Source organism: Aristolochia californica, unplaced genomic scaffold, assembly GCF_029961685.1.
Source record: "Aristolochia californica isolate CCGP_79_NKW_82.1479 unplaced genomic scaffold, dmAriCali1.0.hap1 SCAF_4, whole genome shotgun sequence".
Lineage (NCBI taxonomy): Eukaryota > Viridiplantae > Streptophyta > Magnoliopsida > Piperales > Aristolochiaceae > Aristolochia > Aristolochia californica.
Genome location: NW_027182103.1, coordinates 242,125 through 259,787, shown reverse-complemented (window position 1 = coordinate 259,787; position 17,663 = coordinate 242,125). Strand labels below are relative to the sequence as shown.

General features: G+C 38.4%; 3 protein-coding genes across 4 annotated transcripts; 2 read left to right on the top strand and 1 right to left on the bottom strand.

Annotated features, from left to right (window-relative positions):
- Positions 1–893: 893 nt before the first annotated feature.
- LOC137962337 (probable LRR receptor-like serine/threonine-protein kinase At5g48740) lies at positions 894–8,386 on the top strand. 2 transcript variants are annotated; one of them, XM_068809147.1, is made up of 16 exons: positions 894–1,185; positions 1,774–2,314; positions 2,413–2,864; positions 3,072–3,189; positions 3,429–3,497; positions 3,596–3,664; positions 3,756–3,824; positions 4,056–4,127; positions 4,215–4,283; positions 4,360–4,601; positions 4,759–4,958; positions 5,378–5,504; positions 5,799–5,867; positions 6,923–7,112; positions 7,201–7,333; positions 8,122–8,386. In XM_068809147.1, exons 1-16 carry the CDS (start codon positions 1,110–1,112, stop codon positions 8,341–8,343), a joined length of 2,718 nt encoding a protein of 905 aa, XP_068665248.1. In that variant the 5' UTR covers positions 894–1,109; the 3' UTR covers positions 8,344–8,386. The 2 variants fall into 2 exon arrangements, with proteins under 2 accessions (XP_068665248.1, XP_068665247.1); XM_068809146.1 differs by having other exon boundaries at positions 895–1,185; positions 4,753–4,958.
- Positions 8,387–12,102: 3,716 nt separating this feature from the next.
- Positions 12,103–14,649, top strand: LOC137962065 (receptor like protein kinase S.2-like). Its single transcript, XM_068808776.1, has one exon. It carries the CDS (start codon positions 12,103–12,105, stop codon positions 14,569–14,571), a length of 2,469 nt encoding a protein of 822 aa, XP_068664877.1. The 3' UTR covers positions 14,572–14,649.
- Positions 14,650–16,293: 1,644 nt separating this feature from the next.
- Positions 16,294–17,346, bottom strand: LOC137961854 (probable calcium-binding protein CML22). Its single transcript, XM_068808457.1, has 4 exons — positions 17,145–17,346; positions 16,894–17,074; positions 16,529–16,773; positions 16,294–16,430 (listed from the first exon to the last, which is right to left on the bottom strand). Exons 1-4 carry the CDS (start codon positions 17,344–17,346, stop codon positions 16,312–16,314), a joined length of 747 nt encoding a protein of 248 aa, XP_068664558.1. The 3' UTR covers positions 16,294–16,311.
- Between the last annotated feature and the right edge of the window lie 317 nt (positions 17,347–17,663).

Genomic DNA, 17,663 nt, shown 5'->3' with positions numbered 1-17,663 from the left:
AGTCTTGAATTCAAAGATAAAGGAGAGAATAAGATCTTCTCCACCATGCAATAATCAGTGATTGACTTGTCCAACATTGGAACGAAGATCGATAAAAAGGAAGAACTGACGCAATGATTTTAATCACGTAATTCGCCGACAGATTTTGAAAGAAAAGCAAACCGAAATCATTAATTCCACAGCACCTTGCATGGTATTCAAGCTGTTCTGTAAGCATCCTATGTGGGCTCTCTTTCATTATCATTATCGTTTCGTTTCTTTTTTTCTTTCAATCTTAAAGACAATGGAAGGAGTAGTTAGCTGTCTATTTTCGGGCTTTTGTTACTAAGAGAAAAATGAAAAGTAAAGCATCTGCATAGAACAAAGATGAAAAATGGCACATTTTTCATATGTAAAACTGCTGCTTTGCTAAACTTCATAAGTGAATTGCTTTCACTAAATTCCTTGCTGGGTTTTGATAGTATTATGTCTGGCAAGTCTGCTTGAGCAGTAATAAAAAAAGAAATATTCAGCTTAGTTGTCAATTGCCATGGTTGGGATTCCAGAACGGAAGTTTAAAATTAATTTGGCGGTTTAGTGTCTGGACTCTCTGGACAATCCTTTTGTTTTCTTTCATGGTGTATATGATGATTTTCCAGTTCCAGGCCTGCAGCCTCATTATTGTACAGTATCAGTGTTTCCCAACCAGTGTTTACCGATCCTCAATTTTCATTTTTTTAATGATACCTTGGACTTTTTTGTTTGGTAGAGATGGACATTTTTTCCAATTAGAATTTTCTCTACCACTTCAAACTGTAGGGGCCGCAGAGAATGGACGACTTGGTCGCTTCTCTCGCAGTTGAAGAAAGAAACCAATCATCATAGACTTAACATACTCGTCATCATCATGACGTGCTCCACCAAAATCCTTCATTGCCACTCCAAACCTTCACATCATTTACCCTTTCTCCTGCTTACGGCAAAGAAAAAACAAAGGAACAGAAATTTCCTATGTGCTCTTCACAGCCCTTATTATCCATCAGCTGCAAACCGCTTAGAAAAGCCTGAAACTTCCTACCAGAGCTCAAACATTTGTATTTTCGAGGTTTCTTTGTTGGTTGAATTCGTTCATGGACTTGAGGCGTTTACTTACACGTTTCCTTCTGTTTTATGCCGTCTCCAAGGTGGCCCTGACCGATCAGGAAGGTGCTTTCCCTTTCTTCTCTCTTGTTTTGGCTGATGGGAAGAGAAATTGGAATCTTGAGTTCTTCTAGTTTTCTTCCACTAAATCAGTATCTTTGGAAGTGGGTTTTTAGTTCGCATTCCATTCCATGTAAGTTTTATAACTGATTGGTGCAGGAAATATGTGAAAGTGATATTCATCGAGTTCTCATGGCCAACAGTTCTCATTGTTTGTATCTTTATTTGCCAAAGACTTACTGTATTTAGGCAGTATTAAATTTATAAATTGCTCGTATAACCTTTGCATCAATTGTGATGACCTATGAACTCACTTTGTCGGATGGTTTTTATAGCTGTCCAATTCAATTTCGAGCATTACACACATAAATTTGTAATAGTTTTACACTGGACTGGTTGAGCTTGTTCATATCAATTGTTTGGTTTTTCATCATTCAGAACCAAATTTGTCCAAGTCACAATAACATCAACGAATTAGCTTTTTTCTCCTATATATACATGTTCAATACACAAGTCTCTAGCATTCTGTTACTACTATCTTGGCAACTATGACAGAACAGTTTTGGGCTTAGCTGCATTTAAAATGTTTGGCAGGTTTCTTAAGCCTGTCTTGTGGAGGAGCTACTACTTTTGTTGATTCTTCCAACATTTCATGGACGCCAGACACCTCTTACATCACTACTGGCAACACTTCGTTTGTGAATTTCCTTGATGGAACTTCTAATTCTAGTGTTCCTGTGCGCTTCTTCCCTGATTCTCAACAGTTCCGTCAGTGTTACCGTCTACCGGTGCAAAACATGTCCGCTGTCCTCATTAGACCCCAATTTTATTACAAAAACTATGATGGTCTAAATAAACCTCCCTCGTTCACAGTTTCCCTTGGAACAGCTTTGATTTCCACCATTGACCTCACAAGGTCTGATCCATGGGTGGATGAATTCATATGGCCTGTCACAAAGGATATTTTAACTTTTTGCTTGCACCCTATTCCCGGTGGTGGCTTTCCTGTGATTTCCTCTTTGGAAGTTCGGCCGCTTCCTCGTGGTGCTTATGAAAGTAGTTGGGGGGAATTCCATGATACTGCCTTAAGGAAGCGATTCCGAGTCAATTGTGGTTATAGCAATGGATCCTTAAGGTATGGTAGTAGAAATCCTGCTAGCATCCTCTGTTTTTTCGAGTCTGTTTTTGCTTTAAATCTCTTTACTCAACTTTATTTGATTGATATGTGAACAGGTACCCCGTTGATACATATGATCGCATTTGGGACCCAGATCAGAATTTCTCACCAGTTCAATTATCAACTGGGTTTAACATTCAAGTTCCTTTTAATTTGTTAAACATCCAGGAGGGACCACCACTTAGTGTTATTCAATCAGCAAGGGTTCTTGCTCAAAGGAATGTCTTGAGTTACAACTTTCCACTGGGTATTATGGGTGATTATTACATAGTCCTCTATTTTGCTGGTATTTTGCCCGTTTCTTCCTCATTTAATATACTGATTAATGGGGAAGTTATGAGATCAAACTATACAGTAACGAGCTCAGAAGCCGGTATTGTCACAATTAAGCAAAGGAGTGTTACAAATCTGAATAGTACATTTCAAAATATCAGCTTTTATCCACTAGTAAATGCCATCGAAGTATATGAGATTGTTGAGATCCCCTCAGACGTTTCTTCAACTACAGGTGATTTAAAGTCTTGAGCTTATGGCAGAAAGTTACTGCTTATGATCTTTCATTTGAAGCCGTGTGGATTCAGGGTTTAGGCTATGGCAAGGGACAGAGTTGTCTAGACATAGCCCGCTAAACATCTCATGGTGTGCCCACATCCAAACGACTCTTGAATGTCTTGAATCTGCTGGGTTTCCTTATGTGTTACCTTTTATTATGCAGTTTCTGCTCTTCAGGTTATCCAACAATCCTTGGGTTTGGAATTGGGGTGGCAAGATGATCCCTGCTCTCCGACACCATGGCAGCACATTGGTTGTGAAGGAAGTCTAGTCACATCATTGTGAGAATTACATTCAACCATGACCACAAGTTGAATTAAACTACCAACTAAATCCTGGCCATCAGCAGAATCATAGTATGAGCTATTGCTCATTGTTACTTCAACAACCCAATCATTGACCATTGATGGTATAGCTAGCCAATTGGACTATTCCATCGGTGGTCCTGGTATTCACTTGCCTAAAGTTCTCCCTTCAATAAAGCTGCTTATAGCTAATTATGTTGTTTATTTTTCTTTAGGGAGCTATCTGATGTGAATTTGAGAGCAATTAGCCCAACATTTGGTGACTTGCTAGACCTAAAGAAACTGTAAGACATTCATGAGCTAGAATACTTCGTTCACATTAACCACATCTAAGGATTCTGCAAGCTTTTTGTTCTCGTTTCAATGTTGAACTGTTTTTCAGGGACTTGCACAACACATCACTTGCTGGGGAAATCCAGAACTTGGGTAGCTTGCTAGAACTTGAGACCTTGTGAGATCTTTATGCACAGTGCATTGTTTAATTTTTATTTATTTCTGAGATTTAGAATCAGCTTACTTCCAAGAGAATTTCAATATTGCAGAAACCTGAGCTTCAATAGACTAACTTCATTTGGATCCCAGCTTGGTACTTTGGTTAGCCTTCAGATTTTGTAAGTATAATTTTCCCAAATTTCTTCGTCTCAAGTATTATGTGACTTTTTAAATTATAGTCTAAGCTTTCTTGTAGTTGACTATGCACATAGAAACAAAAGATAATGTTTTGATGCTATTGCCACATCATGGATGAAGTCTGCCTTGGAGATCAAATGATGCTGGGAATTTCAGAAATTTTGTCATTTCTGTGCAGCTAGTAATTAGATTTTTTTTCTTTTTGTCCATAGGGATTTAAAAAATAATAGTTTACGGGGCACTGTACCGGACAACTTGGGGAGTTTAAAGGATCTACATTTCTTGTAAGAGGCTTCTTGGTCATTTTCTGAAGACAGTATACTAGTCTAGTGGGTGCTTTACCTTGCTTCATATGAAATTCTTCTATGCAGAAATTTGGAAAACAATAAACTGAAGGGCCCTTTACCACAATCTCTGAACAAGAAAAGTTTAGAAGTCAGGTATATGATATTCTGTTTAGTCTTGAAGTAAAATTATAGTAGTGTTACATGTTAAAATCATTTATTTTTCATGCAGAACCACAGGGAATTTGTGCCTTCAATTCTCCATGTCATCATGCAATGACCTATCAGACCATCCATCCATTCCAACTCCACAAGTTACTCTGACGAATGTAAAGAAACCTAGGTCTCACAACAGGACAGCTATCTTGATTGGCACAATTGTTGGTGCCTCTTGTGCAGCTTTGCTCTTAACATTATCAGTTTTTCTGTATCGAAAAAGGAGAAAAGATGCCAATGAAACCAGTTTCAGACAAAGTATGAGGATCTAAAGTCATACTGTCAAACAATTAAATTTTTTTGTTTTACCATTTTTAAAATCTCAAATGAGGAAATATTATGAATACATGCTAACTTTCTTCAGTCACCTAAAACAGTGCTAACTTTGTTTGTTACTGTTGATGTCAAGATGTAGCACTAGATATGAGGAGTTGGAATTTTTCAAAGATTTTCTCTTATAAAGAAATAAAAGTGGCTACGAACAACTTTAAGGATGTCATTGGCCAGGGTGGTTTTGGATCTGTCTATCTTGGAAAGCTTCCAGATGGCAAATTAGTGGCTGTGAAAGTACGGTTTGACAAGACACAGCTTGGGGCAGATTCCTTCATAAATGAGGTAATTAACCTTTTTTTTGCCTCTGTTTTTATTTTTATTTATTTTGATGCTTAGCATTTGTAGACAGCTTGAAAACCTTGATGGGTTTTTGCTAGTTACAAGGGGCTGCAAATGGGTTCAAACTGAACCAATCTGAACATTTTGGAGTTAGCTGCAAGGTTGGGCTGAAGGTATCATTTGATGGGAGGTATAGATCAGTTGGATGCCCATTTGGTGGAACAGCTGACTCATAATGTTAGTGCAATATTCATTTTGGATCCAGTTGTACTGGTCTCTTAGTGAAGTAAATCTAGGGTATTGGTTTTTTACTACAAATTGAATTCTATTATTTTTTTATAGATGAGTTTGGGCTTTCTTATCTTTGTTGCTTGTCAATAGATTTGTCTTGAGACAAATATGAAATAGCTTGATTAATGCAGGTACACCTTTTATCTCAAGTTCGCCACCAAAATCTTGTGTCCTTGGAAGGATTCTGTTATGAATCGAAGCAGCAAATCCTAGTATACGAGTACCTACCTGGTGGATCCTTGGCTGACAATCTTTATGGTATGTATAGTGGATGCAATGATTTAAGATCCTTCCTCCAATTATGACTCCAAGAAGCCAACCCAGAATAATATGTACTTTGTCAAAAATCTCAGGGTACTTCGTTCAGATAGTAAAATTTTGAATTTAGTATATTCAATCATTAACCAATTTGCATGTACATGGTGGTTTCATGCTAGTTGTAACTTGGTCAAGACATTAGTTTTCAATATTCACATTTCCTTTCTGGCGGGTTCATTCCTTTAATTGATAAACCCATGCTAAAACTTTTTTGGATGTAAAATAATATTTCAGGCTCAAACAGTAAAAAGATAGCATTAAACTGGGTCCGCAGACTGAAGATTGCTGTTGATGCAGCCAAAGGTAATGTCCATATCACAGCTTTCTGGCGATTGTCATAACCACAAAGTCAAATGGTATCTTTATTTATTTTTTTTTTACATCATTTCAAAAAAAAATGGTGACTTTTTCCTTATGGTCCAAAATTTGCTTAATTTTTTTTCAAATTTTTCCAAATTTGTAATTTTTGGTATAGAAGTTGAAGACAGATTAAACTACAAAAGAATCATATGTAGATGAAGAGATGTAGAGAATTTGGAAGCTGAGAAGAAATTGTGCTCATGAAAAATTGGGTGGAGTTTTGAAGGCAATAAAAGAAGTTGTGGAAAAAACAGAAGTCTTTTTGTAATGCTACAGTAACAAGTGCTTGGGATTCGCTGTGCCATCCCAGAATTGTTTTCTCCATATTGGTTTTGATGCAGAAATGCCTGTCACATCTCTTGAAAGAAAATAAAATGGATAGTATACTGGCTTTTGAGCCTCTGATCTGTGCTGGCAACTTCTCTTTGCCACAAGATTTTAATGCATGTTACACCCACCCTGCTGTAACGTTGTTGATTTCACATCCTTGGTGGCAAGGACAAGTAAATGGTAAAGAATTATTGCAGCTTGACTGACCTCTGGACAAATTAAGCACAGTCAGCACTTGATGCTTGAAGAGGCTATGGAAATAAATGAAACTAATACGGCGCTGATTTTTACTACATGAGAGATTTTTTTATTTACATTTTTATTTTTGTGCAAAGATAGAAATGTTCTTTTGCAAATTACTACTGGAGGATTGTTCTAAAGCTTTTCTTAGAAAGAAACTAGGAACACAATGAATTGACATAGCTCACATCAATTCAACCAAGATTTGATTGATCCAGATCAATTATCACCCGTGCATAGGATGGATGAATTTATGAGTAGGAAATGTTTTTGCTTGTGGTGTTCACTTGAATGAAATTCTGAGTTGAAATATTTTTAGCTTCTGGTTTGAAAGCATCCAAATCTGGTTTGCTTGATTTGGTTACTTAATGCTGATTCTAGCAATAGATGTTATTTTATCTTAGTCAGATTAACTTGTTTTTATTTAGGCCTGGATTACCTACATAACGGAAGCGACCCACGAATCATTCACCGTGATGTAAAATGTAGCAATATCCTTTTGGACATGGAAATGAATGCAAGGGTCAGTGACTTTGGCCTCTCCAAGCAAATACCACAGGCAGATGCAACTCATGTGACCACGGTGGTTAAGGGCACTACAGGCTATCTTGATCCTGAGTAATTACTTAATGGCCAAATGCACTTTTTTTAGCATATATATCTTTTATTTGGTAAATGTGATACTGAATCTTCCTCAAATCTGCAGATATTACGCTACACAGCAATTGACTGAGAAAAGTGATGTTTATAGTTTTGGCGTTGTCATTTTGGAGCTTATTTGTGGGCGGGAACCATTAAGTCATGGAGGAACTCCAGATTCTTTTAATTTGGTGCTATGGGTACTTTGCTCTTTCTCTCTCTCTCTCTCTCTGTTTCAACTGCATACCTAATAAGCCCATCATCTTTCTACTCATTTTTCCATGTGGAACAATTCTTTTCAACATTGTCCCTCACATGTGAGCCCTTTTTTCTGGCTCCTACTACACATGGATAGTCTGGTCTAAAAACCCACATGAGCACCTACTCTGATACCATATTAGCAGTTGAGTCTATGGCCCATCCTAAGATCTTTCTGCTCATTTTTCCGTATGGGACAATTCTTGCCAATGTCATTATTAGTCTGGAGTCCCACATATTCAACAGACTCTTAAATGGTAATCATAACTTGTATAGGAACTTTGTGCCTACATATTTCCTTACTGATGGGATGTGAGGTGGACTTCTTGAAGATTCGTAGTTTCTAATAAATGGCTTCCAAAATTTGGTTAAAACAAATACATCTTTTTGTTATTACTGTAGCTGAACTTCAATGAGGAAAGTATTTGCATACATATACTCAGCAATTTTTCAGATGTGGGTTGAGTACCTCTGAAGGTAACAATTAAAATGAGTAGTTACCCACGCAGAGACTACCTAGCATATGTTTCCTTAATGGTGAATCCTGTATTTAGTAGCTTCCCATGCATGCATGAGAATAAAATGCTACAAACTGTATTCAGAATTTGTTCTCCTCCACATGCATTCACTTCACGACAGTTCTGAAATTATGATACTTTCTTTGTCAAAGAAATACCATCACCTTCTTCATTCTGATGGCCTGACTATGCAACTGGAATGTGACCTACAGGCAAAGCCTTACTTGCAGGCTGGTGCATTTGAGATACTGGATGAAAGTTTGAGGGGAACTTATGATGTAGAGAGCATGAGAAAGGTGGCATCTGTTGCTACAAGATCTGTAGAGAGGGATGCATCTCAAAGGCCAAAGATGGCAGAGGTTTTGGCAGAACTCAAAGTGGCCTACAGCATTCAGCTCGAGTATCTGGCTTCTCAATCTGAACTTGTAAACTGACTTTTTGGTAATTGATGGATGACTTCATGATAATTACTTGATACTTCCTGTCTTATGTTCAAATAAAAAGTTTCAATCTTCTGCAATATTTGAGGGTTTTGGAATTTTTTCCTGGAGCATGATAAGAAAAGGGAAGGTAGTAGGAGAAACATATGAAAGCTCGCTTGTAGTAGATCTCATGTGGCATTTCAAATGCCTGTACACTTGTTCTCTCCCAAATACAAAATTTTCTGTATCTGTTCTGGACCATGATATTAGCACAATTTTTGCGAAGCTAAATTTCAATAATATGTTTTCGTTAAATTTAAAATCATTGATTTTATTAAATAAAAAATAGGTTAATTAAACCAAAGTACTTGATCAAATGTTTGATTTAACAATATCTTAATTACCACCATTAAATCACTAATATAATACAATAATTACAAAATAAATATGATGAATAAATAAATAAATATTTTATTACTAACAAAAGAAGGATTTTTTACATGGTATTAATTAATAATGTATTTCCACAAAATTAAAAATAATTAATTGATCAAATGCATATTGTAACTATATTTTATTTACTAGACTTAAATATCTAGTTTAATATAGTAATAAAATTTAATAAAAATAATAAATAAAATAATATACAACTTTCTTAATAACCTAAGAAAGATTATTCTAATAACGAGTTTGTGCCTTTAATATTAAAATCATCAAGTTACAAGTTTTGTACATAAGAACGCCACATATTCAAAAGCAATAAAATATAACCATCATTTATCATTCCACATGCAAGTCGCTATGTCATCTTAAAATTGTGCGGCTTTTGTGGATTCTAATGCATGCTACATCTGAAAGCTTGTTGATTAACTATCCTCTTCCACAAGATCATCACTATCATCGCTGTCTGCATCATCCGTTGCACCATCACCTCCTCCACCGAGCTCGTCATCTGAATCAGAGTGAACTGCTGGTTTTGAATATATTGAACCCCAACAAAAATTTCACTAATATTCTAAGCACAAAATGAAGCTTAGTATAGCTTTGGAAACACAAAACAATTTAGTAAGAGTAGTCTTACATTGGATTTAACATTATCCACAACCTAGTATAAGATTTGCTTTGAGCCTCTCCACTCTTAAGTTGAGCCTTTCAATTGGATGCATTTCTTCTAAGTAATAGAGCAGGTACAATTTGCCTCAACTGTGTTGGAGCACAAAGAGGGCTCAACATGAAGAGTGTAGAGAATTCATTGGATTCAAGAGCTTAGAGCTCTTGATGTGGCCACCTTTCTTCATAATTAATACTATGTTTACTTCAACATATCAAAGAACAAAACACGATAGAATAAGTTATGCCAACCATAAAAAATACATCTAGGATTGGCACTTCCCAGCAACATCTTATTGTATTGTGGCAGACAACTTAGTGATTAACTAGATGTATTATTGCTTTTATTTGTTTCCTCCATTTGACATGTGTCTCGTCCTCTTGGAAACCTCTTTCTCATTCTGCTAAAAAAATCTAAATAATAGAAAGAGTAGTAGGCCAGGATCCATGGCCTACTCAGAAGTTAGAAAATTCCCTATGGAGTTCTAGTCAAGAATGAATGTCAATGTTGATGAAAGGAGTGCTTTGAAATGCAATAAATTACCCTGAATACATAATATTAACTTGAAGATCTAACAGTTTATAAGCTTCATATGACTTTGAATGCTTGGAAAATCTTTGCTCAAATTTACATATTTCTGGTAATTCAAGGCAACAGCTACCAGGAATCAAGCAAATATATCTGTAAATTTATTCCTACATTCCAAGAATAGTTGGTGACAATGGTATGTTAATTTCATTAGAAACAGAGTTTGAAAATATTAGATACCTTTTTTTAAAAAAAAAAAAAAAAACTGTTTGAAACAGGCTGAGCATTTCACAAGGTAAATAATGATACATACAGCGAAAAGAAATGCCTAAAACTACCAATAAAACAGTGTTGCTAACTATATTGGATAAACATTTTTTTGTTATTTAATCACCTCATGAATCTAAATAAGTGAGTACATTTTTTCCCAAGAAAATGATTTTTTATTAATAGAAAGATACCAACTAAGTAGAAGATATTCCTGGATGGATGATTTATGTAATTTGGTAGTAGGTGGTATTACCTGATAAAGACAGACTCCCTATCACAAAAGCTAAAACCAGTTGCTTTTTTACTCATGACAAGGAATAAGGAAACAGAAAAGTAGAAACTAACAGTGAAGGAATGGTGAGCTTGGTTAGGAAAAGTAATCACAAGGCTTCAAGGGATTCATAAATATATATATCTAAATAGAAGGGAGCAGAAGTTCATCTCCCTCCAAAAAGTCACTTTTTGTGCTGTGTTTTATTATAAAGTGCAAAACCACCAGCTTAGATTGACTCCACTCTTCTTATCCTTGGACTTTGGTCTGTTCAAAATCAGGGTGCTTTGTATTCAGATTGCTGTGAAGCAATTTTGTTTTTCTTGGGTTCTACTTGAAGCTTTTTAAATGAGTGATTTTTTACTTTTGGGTTTATATAAAATACAAAAAAAGTCAATCTCCTCAATAGTTTCTGAATTTGTTGAGAAGAAGACAACATGAAGACAAGTTGACAAGAACTGTTTTTTTTTCTTCTGAAAATCTAATGAAAACATAAGAGGAGTTGGTATTGACTTCAGGTGCTATTATTCTTGGATTGTGGTTATTATCACGTGCTTCCTTATATAATCTAAATATATTTTTTTATTATTTTTACTGTTTTAATCCTTTTGAATATATTGATAAGATAAAAAAATGAGTTTGGTTGTTTTTTTAAAAAATTAAATCCCCATGCTACACCCTAGTTCCAAACCGCGTAAAATATTGTATCGTGCATGATTACTTACTTTGTTATCATCGGGTTTTTTATAATATTAAATCCCAGTGCTATGCCCTAGTTGCGGTCCTACTAGGATCACTCACCTCAATTGAATTAGATAAAATATATATTTAATATCAATTTAGTATAATTTTTTAGATGCAAGTAGGTTGAAGAAAGTGGGAGGAAATTCACATATGACACCATGTGATAAAATAAAACTATATAACAGAATAATATTCAAACAAGCCTAGAGCGTGAATGAACACCAAAGAAAACGACCCAAACAAGGTCCTTTTATTCTAGACGTTTGTTTCCTCTCAGTTTCAAACTCCAATTTCATAAAAGAAATTATTTTTATTGAATTAGAAAAGCCAAATAATTAGAAGAAGAACCCCCCTAAGGTTCTAAGTTGATGTCCCATGCCCTTGATTGGTACTTAACATATAAATATTAATTTATAGGACCAATCTCATTATATCTTTACATCCTACTCAAAATTTTAGCTTCAATTAATCTCATTTTTCGTGTAATCGGGGAGTAAGTAAACGAGTGGCGGCGGCTGGCGCTTTCCGGTCGTCCATCTGTGAGAGGTGTTCTTACGTTTCCCCGGCCACTAAAAATAGAGAGTCAGAATTGACACGTAAACGCGCCACGCGTGAGTGAAGATTCCGAAGCGCCGGCTCGTCCCCCAGGGCGTTTACCATTTTGGAGATGACCTAGTCACCTGCCCCGACCACGTCAAATCCAACTCCTATCCCACCACGGACGTCACCCTTTCCAAGTCAAAATTTCATCTCCAACTACGATTATAAAGCCTAGCCTGCGATGATCACCCAAAGAAATTTATTCGATCGAAACTCAGCTGAACTATGAATATTTGACACGATAATTATGGAACAGCTCAATCGCCTCTGCTTGATTCTCCCTCCTGATTTCGACGAGATCGAGAACCCACTCCCCACCCCCCGTCCCGACCACCACCACCGCCGCCGCCAGCTCTTGTCCAAAGGAGCCAAGCGCCTTCGTCGCTGGCTCGCAACCTTCATCCGCCGCTTCCACTGGAGGTGTCGGTACCCCTTACTGGAGGCCCTTCACTCCCAACAGTTCAGAGACGCGGACGGGATTCTTCTCACCTCCGACAGCAAGGCTCTCCGCCACACCCCCAGAATCTTCACCTACTCCGAGCTTTACATTGGTTCTAATGGATTCGACGACAAGGAGCTCCTGGGGAGAGGCGGGTTCGGTAAGGTTTACCGGGCGGTGCTCCCGAGCGACGGAACCGTCGTTGCAGTCAAGTGCGTGGGAGATAAGGCCGAGAGGATCGAGACCACGTTCTTGGCCGAGTTGGCAGCCGTTGCGCAATTGAGGCACCGGAACCTGGTTAGGCTTCGTGGGTGGTGCTTCTATGAAAATCAGCTTCTGCTGGTTTATGATTACATGCCCAACCGGAGTCTGGATCGAGTTCTGTTTCGGAACCCGAACAATAAGTCTCCGCCGCTGACGTGGGAGCAGAGGAGGAAGATTGTTACTGGGCTTGCCGCTGCTCTCTTCTACCTCCATGAGCAGCTCGACACCCAGATCATCCACCGGGATGTCAAGACCAGTAACGTCATGCTGGATTCCGAGTTCAACGCTCGTCTCGGAGATTTCGGACTCGCTCGGTGGCTGGAGCATGATTTCCAGCCCTTCTCCCCGTCTCAATCTCCTCCTGATAAACTCACGAAACACAATGGGCAGTTGGCCCAGTTCCGGCTAACACAGACGAGTCGGATTAGTGGAACGGTCGGGTACCTGCCGCCGGAGAGCCTCAACACGAGGATCCTCACCACCGCGAAATCGGACGTCTTTAGCTTTGGTATAGTGGTTTTGGAAGTGATTTCAGGGAGGAGAGCTGTTGATCTGACGCTCCCGGAGGATCAGATTGTTCTGCTCGACTGGGTTCGACGGCTTTCAGACGAAGGCAAGTCCTTGCAGGTCGGAGATGCCCGTTTACCAGATGGGTCCTATGCGCTTTCCGACATGAAGCATTTGCTCCATCTTGGCCTCCTCTGCACGCTCCATGATCCTCAATCTCGGCCTTCCATGAACTGGGTGATGCAGATACTCTCCTGTGATTTCACCGTCGAATTGCCGGAGCTCCCTTCTTTCCGTTCACACCCCCGATACATCTCCTACCCTTCCTCTTCGACAATCACGACCACGGCCACAACGACTATCACGAGTACTCTTGCGTCAATCACTTACGTCTCTGCCACTGGAACTACTGTATTCATTACACCTGATAACGAATCCGAAGGTTCTGATAACAGTGAGAAGCACAGGAGGCTTGTAGCTGCTTCAATTTCTGTCGACACACCGCAAGAAATTCCCTACAGCGAAATTGTTGCGGCAACAGAGAATTTCTCTGAAGCCCATATGGTGGCCGAAATGGACTTCGGGACTGCCTACCACGCCTTCCTCAAAAACGGCCTCCACGTCTTGGTGAAGAGATTGGGGATGAAGACATGCACAGCACTCAGAGCAAGGTTCTCAGACGAGCTTCGAAACCTGGGTAGCCTCCGCCACCGGAATCTGGTCCAGATCCGCGGCTGGTGTACTGAACGAGGAGAAATGCTCGTCGTCTACGATTACTTACCTCATCGATCATTGAGTCACCTCCTCTTTCACCACCGCGATAGGAATTTCCTCAAATGGTCCCATCGCTACAACATAGTAAAATCGCTGGCCTCTGCAATTCTCTATCTCCACGAAGAATGGGAGGAACAGGTGATTCATCGAAGCATTACATCATCTTCCGTCTTCCTCGATGGCGACATGAACCCACGACTCGGTTCCTTCGCACTAGCCGAGTTCCTGGCGCGGAACGGAAATGGGCACCATGTTGACACCTCAGACACCTGTGCTCGCGGCATCTTCGGTTATATGTCTCCGGAGTACATGGAGTCAGGGATAACAACAACGATGGCGGACGTTTACAGCTTCGGGGTGGTTGTTTTGGAGATTGTCAGCGGCTGGAAGGCTGTCGACTTTAGGCGGCCTCAAGTGCTTTTGGTGCAGAAAGTTCACGAATTTGAGACAGAGAAGAGACCGTGGATCGAACTGGCTGATTCGAGATTGGGAAGAGATTACGATCCTGAAGAGCTAAAGAGGCTAGTGGCTGTAGGCCTAGCTTGCACTAGAACAGATTCAAATGTGAGGCCGAGCATGAGGCAGATTGTAAGTGTACTGGATGGGAAGGGCGATTGCCTCCGTCGAACAAAGCCAGAAAGTTTGAAAGAGGAGAGAAGGCAGGATTGGGAAGAGAGGAATGCTCCTTCTTTGTCCTTGATTAAGAGAATCCAACCCCTCAGCATATACTGAGACACAGATACCCAACATCATTTTGTACTCTGTACAGTAAAATATTGATTTTAGATACCAACAACCACTCTGTTTTCAATGAGGGAAGTGAAGCTTTTAAGATTTGTAGTGACATTACTTTGGCTAATCAAATAACTTACACTGTTCTGATTCTTTCTAGTGAGATAACTCGTGATTTGCCTTATGGATATTGTGTTTATATATACTAGCCATTTCATTTTTTTTTTTCAGTTCAAGAGAGAGTGCATAAACACAAAAACATTTGATGGGAACTCTGTTCAGCTTTTGGAAATTGGAAGACAAAGCAGAGGAGTGCATGAAACACTTTGAAGCAAAACCCAGTTCACAGGAGTGAAAAGCCACCAGTTTTCTACTGAAGTTGGCCTAATCTAAGCAAAATTTGTTAGTCAGAATCGCATTGTAATTTGTTAGAACAACCTAACAGAGTATGCGAAATACAAAAATTTATGACATATAAGACATCTTCTATTTGGACATATAAAGACAACTTTGCCTATTGCACTTTGATCTTACTTAAGACTCTGTATGAAATAGCTACAAATAAACCACTATCATTTTTAACATTTGGCATCTCTTCTTCCTTCCCCCCCCCCCCCCCCCCCCCCCCCCGGTTCAATAAATTGATACAACAAGGATCCCTTAACAAGCAAAAGGAAAAGGCACACATCTGTATATTTTAAATAGAAATCACTATTGAAGTAATTACACAAAAGAAAAAGGCATAGCATGAGTCAGGGAATTGAACCTACAACTCTGGTTAAACCTGTACCTGATCCATCAGATGACAGAGTTGTTTAGGTTCAAATGAAGTGCTTCACATAAAGAAAATATTACATTCTGCATGAATCATTCCATATGCAATATGCCAAGAAACATCAAAAGGCAGGCAAGGACCATCTTGTTGAGACTCTTAAGCAGAGGACAGAGCATGAATATGATCTTCCAAGTACCAATCATCCAAGAAGCACAACAATCATATTGTTGCTGCTACGATCAGTAACCATGGATCTTTACACTAACTCAAAAGTGGCTAAACAACAGATTCCACAAATATAAAAGCATAATCTTCCTACATGCAAGAGCAGCTCAAACATGACTTGTAAGACTCTTGATGAGACAGATATGATTATGTTCAAGAAACAGATTGAGATGACAAATAGATAGAAGATTTTCAACTGATTACTTCTCTTTGTCCGAACAATTAGCATACTTAATAGTCTTTTTGAAAGACTTCACGTTTCCTTTTTAATGGTGTTTTTGATCGTAGAGGTTGCCCAGGTTTGGCCTCAGAAACTGATCCAGGAGCATAGTAATGTGTCACCATTCTGTTAGTATGTTTTAATTTGAAACTTGAAACTGTAACACCTCATAAATCAACAATTGCATAATGCTGTTAAGTAGAAAAGAACAAGTTGGCCCATAAACAAACAAGATAAGAGTAATAGAAAGTATCTTTCCATACAAATTCCTTTATCCTTAGTAAACGTTAAATTCATCCCAACTATGCTGAAACACTTACATGCACTGGTAGCCCTGTAAGTAAACCGATTCAGTGTGAGAAAAGCCAGGAAGTAAGATGAACAGTAAACGAAAATATTTTAACACTGTTTGAACGGTGTTAGATTTCCTTTATCCTTGAAATTCATTACCTGCAACTAAAAATTCTTACACAGGGGCAAACCATGAGTGCTAAATCTTGGTAGCTATGTTCTATCAACATCAGTAATTTGTAATAGGTATTTCCATTTCTTCATCACAACCTATTCCAATCCAATCTATGAATGTGAAGAGAAACTCCTTCAAGTTGATTGTACCACTCCTAGCCCAGTTCATTTCTTCTGTGCATATTTTTGTTCACAGAAAAGGCAGTAAGTACTCAAGAAGGGAAAACAAAAAAAGTAGATGTGGTAAAAGAGGAATCGAGACTAAAAGATACCGAATCTTGCCGAGGTAATATGCCTAGGAGATCTCTCCCATCCATCAGCATCATTCAGAGCCCTAACAATGTCTTTCTTGTGCAATTTTCCATCACTGTTTTTATCAAGAAATAAAAATGCTTCAAGTATTGGTTCGAAGATGGACTCAAGCTGGGGCAGTCCCATGTTTGATGTCTGTAACATTAAACGTTCATGAGTTATAACAGAAGATGGTTTATTAGATGTGGTAATTGGATATTGCCATCTGAAATGGATGTATGATCTATTTAGAACATAGGCAGTCTTTATTCCTCTACAGTTATATGAATATTCCTTAAAAAAATGTTATTGATGGCTGCAGGAATGTTTAAGAACAACAAAAAACTTCACCAGAAGATAGATGATGCAGAGCAGAACGATAAACTCGTTGTACTGAATCCCTTCGTTTCCATCCACATCACAGGAGTGATAAAGGTCATCGATTTCTTTTTCTGTAAGATGGATTTTGAGAGTGTCAAGGCATTTGTTCAGTTCTTTGTGATCAATTGTTCCATTTGAGTCCTCATCTACATGAAGCTTTGTGTTAGATTTCAAATGTGGCATTAGCAAAGAACAGAGGAGAAATTGCAAACTCACCAAATCGGTCAAACACATGCCGAATGTTTCTCAGGCCCTCTCTGAAATGTGGGAACTTCATGATGATGGAGTTGATGGATTTAAAAGATCGATTCCTATGCATAGCTCTTTGCTTAATGGCTTCCACCAATTTTTTTTCAAGCTCTGGGTCAAGCATTTTATGCTTCTTTGGTGGATTGCAATAACAAAGCAAGCTTCCCATTTTTTCAGAGAAGAACCACTTGAAACCTGGGTAAAAGTGCAGCGTAGCTTCCCAAAACACATACAAAATAAATAAATAAGATTAGGCAACCAGTCCTTTTTACAATTTATCATCTTTCAGCAAAAATCTAACCATATATTGATGGACTTTGACAGCTGAACAACAAAAGCAACAATTGGCTACATAGAGATCTTGGGTGAAACTTACTGTGGATTGGCATGGAGCTAACGAATGAAAAAAAGGGAAAGAAAATGAAAATCACTGTTGCTTCTGATATTGCAGGCAGAGACTGCAGAGAGAGAAAACAAGAGGCAGAA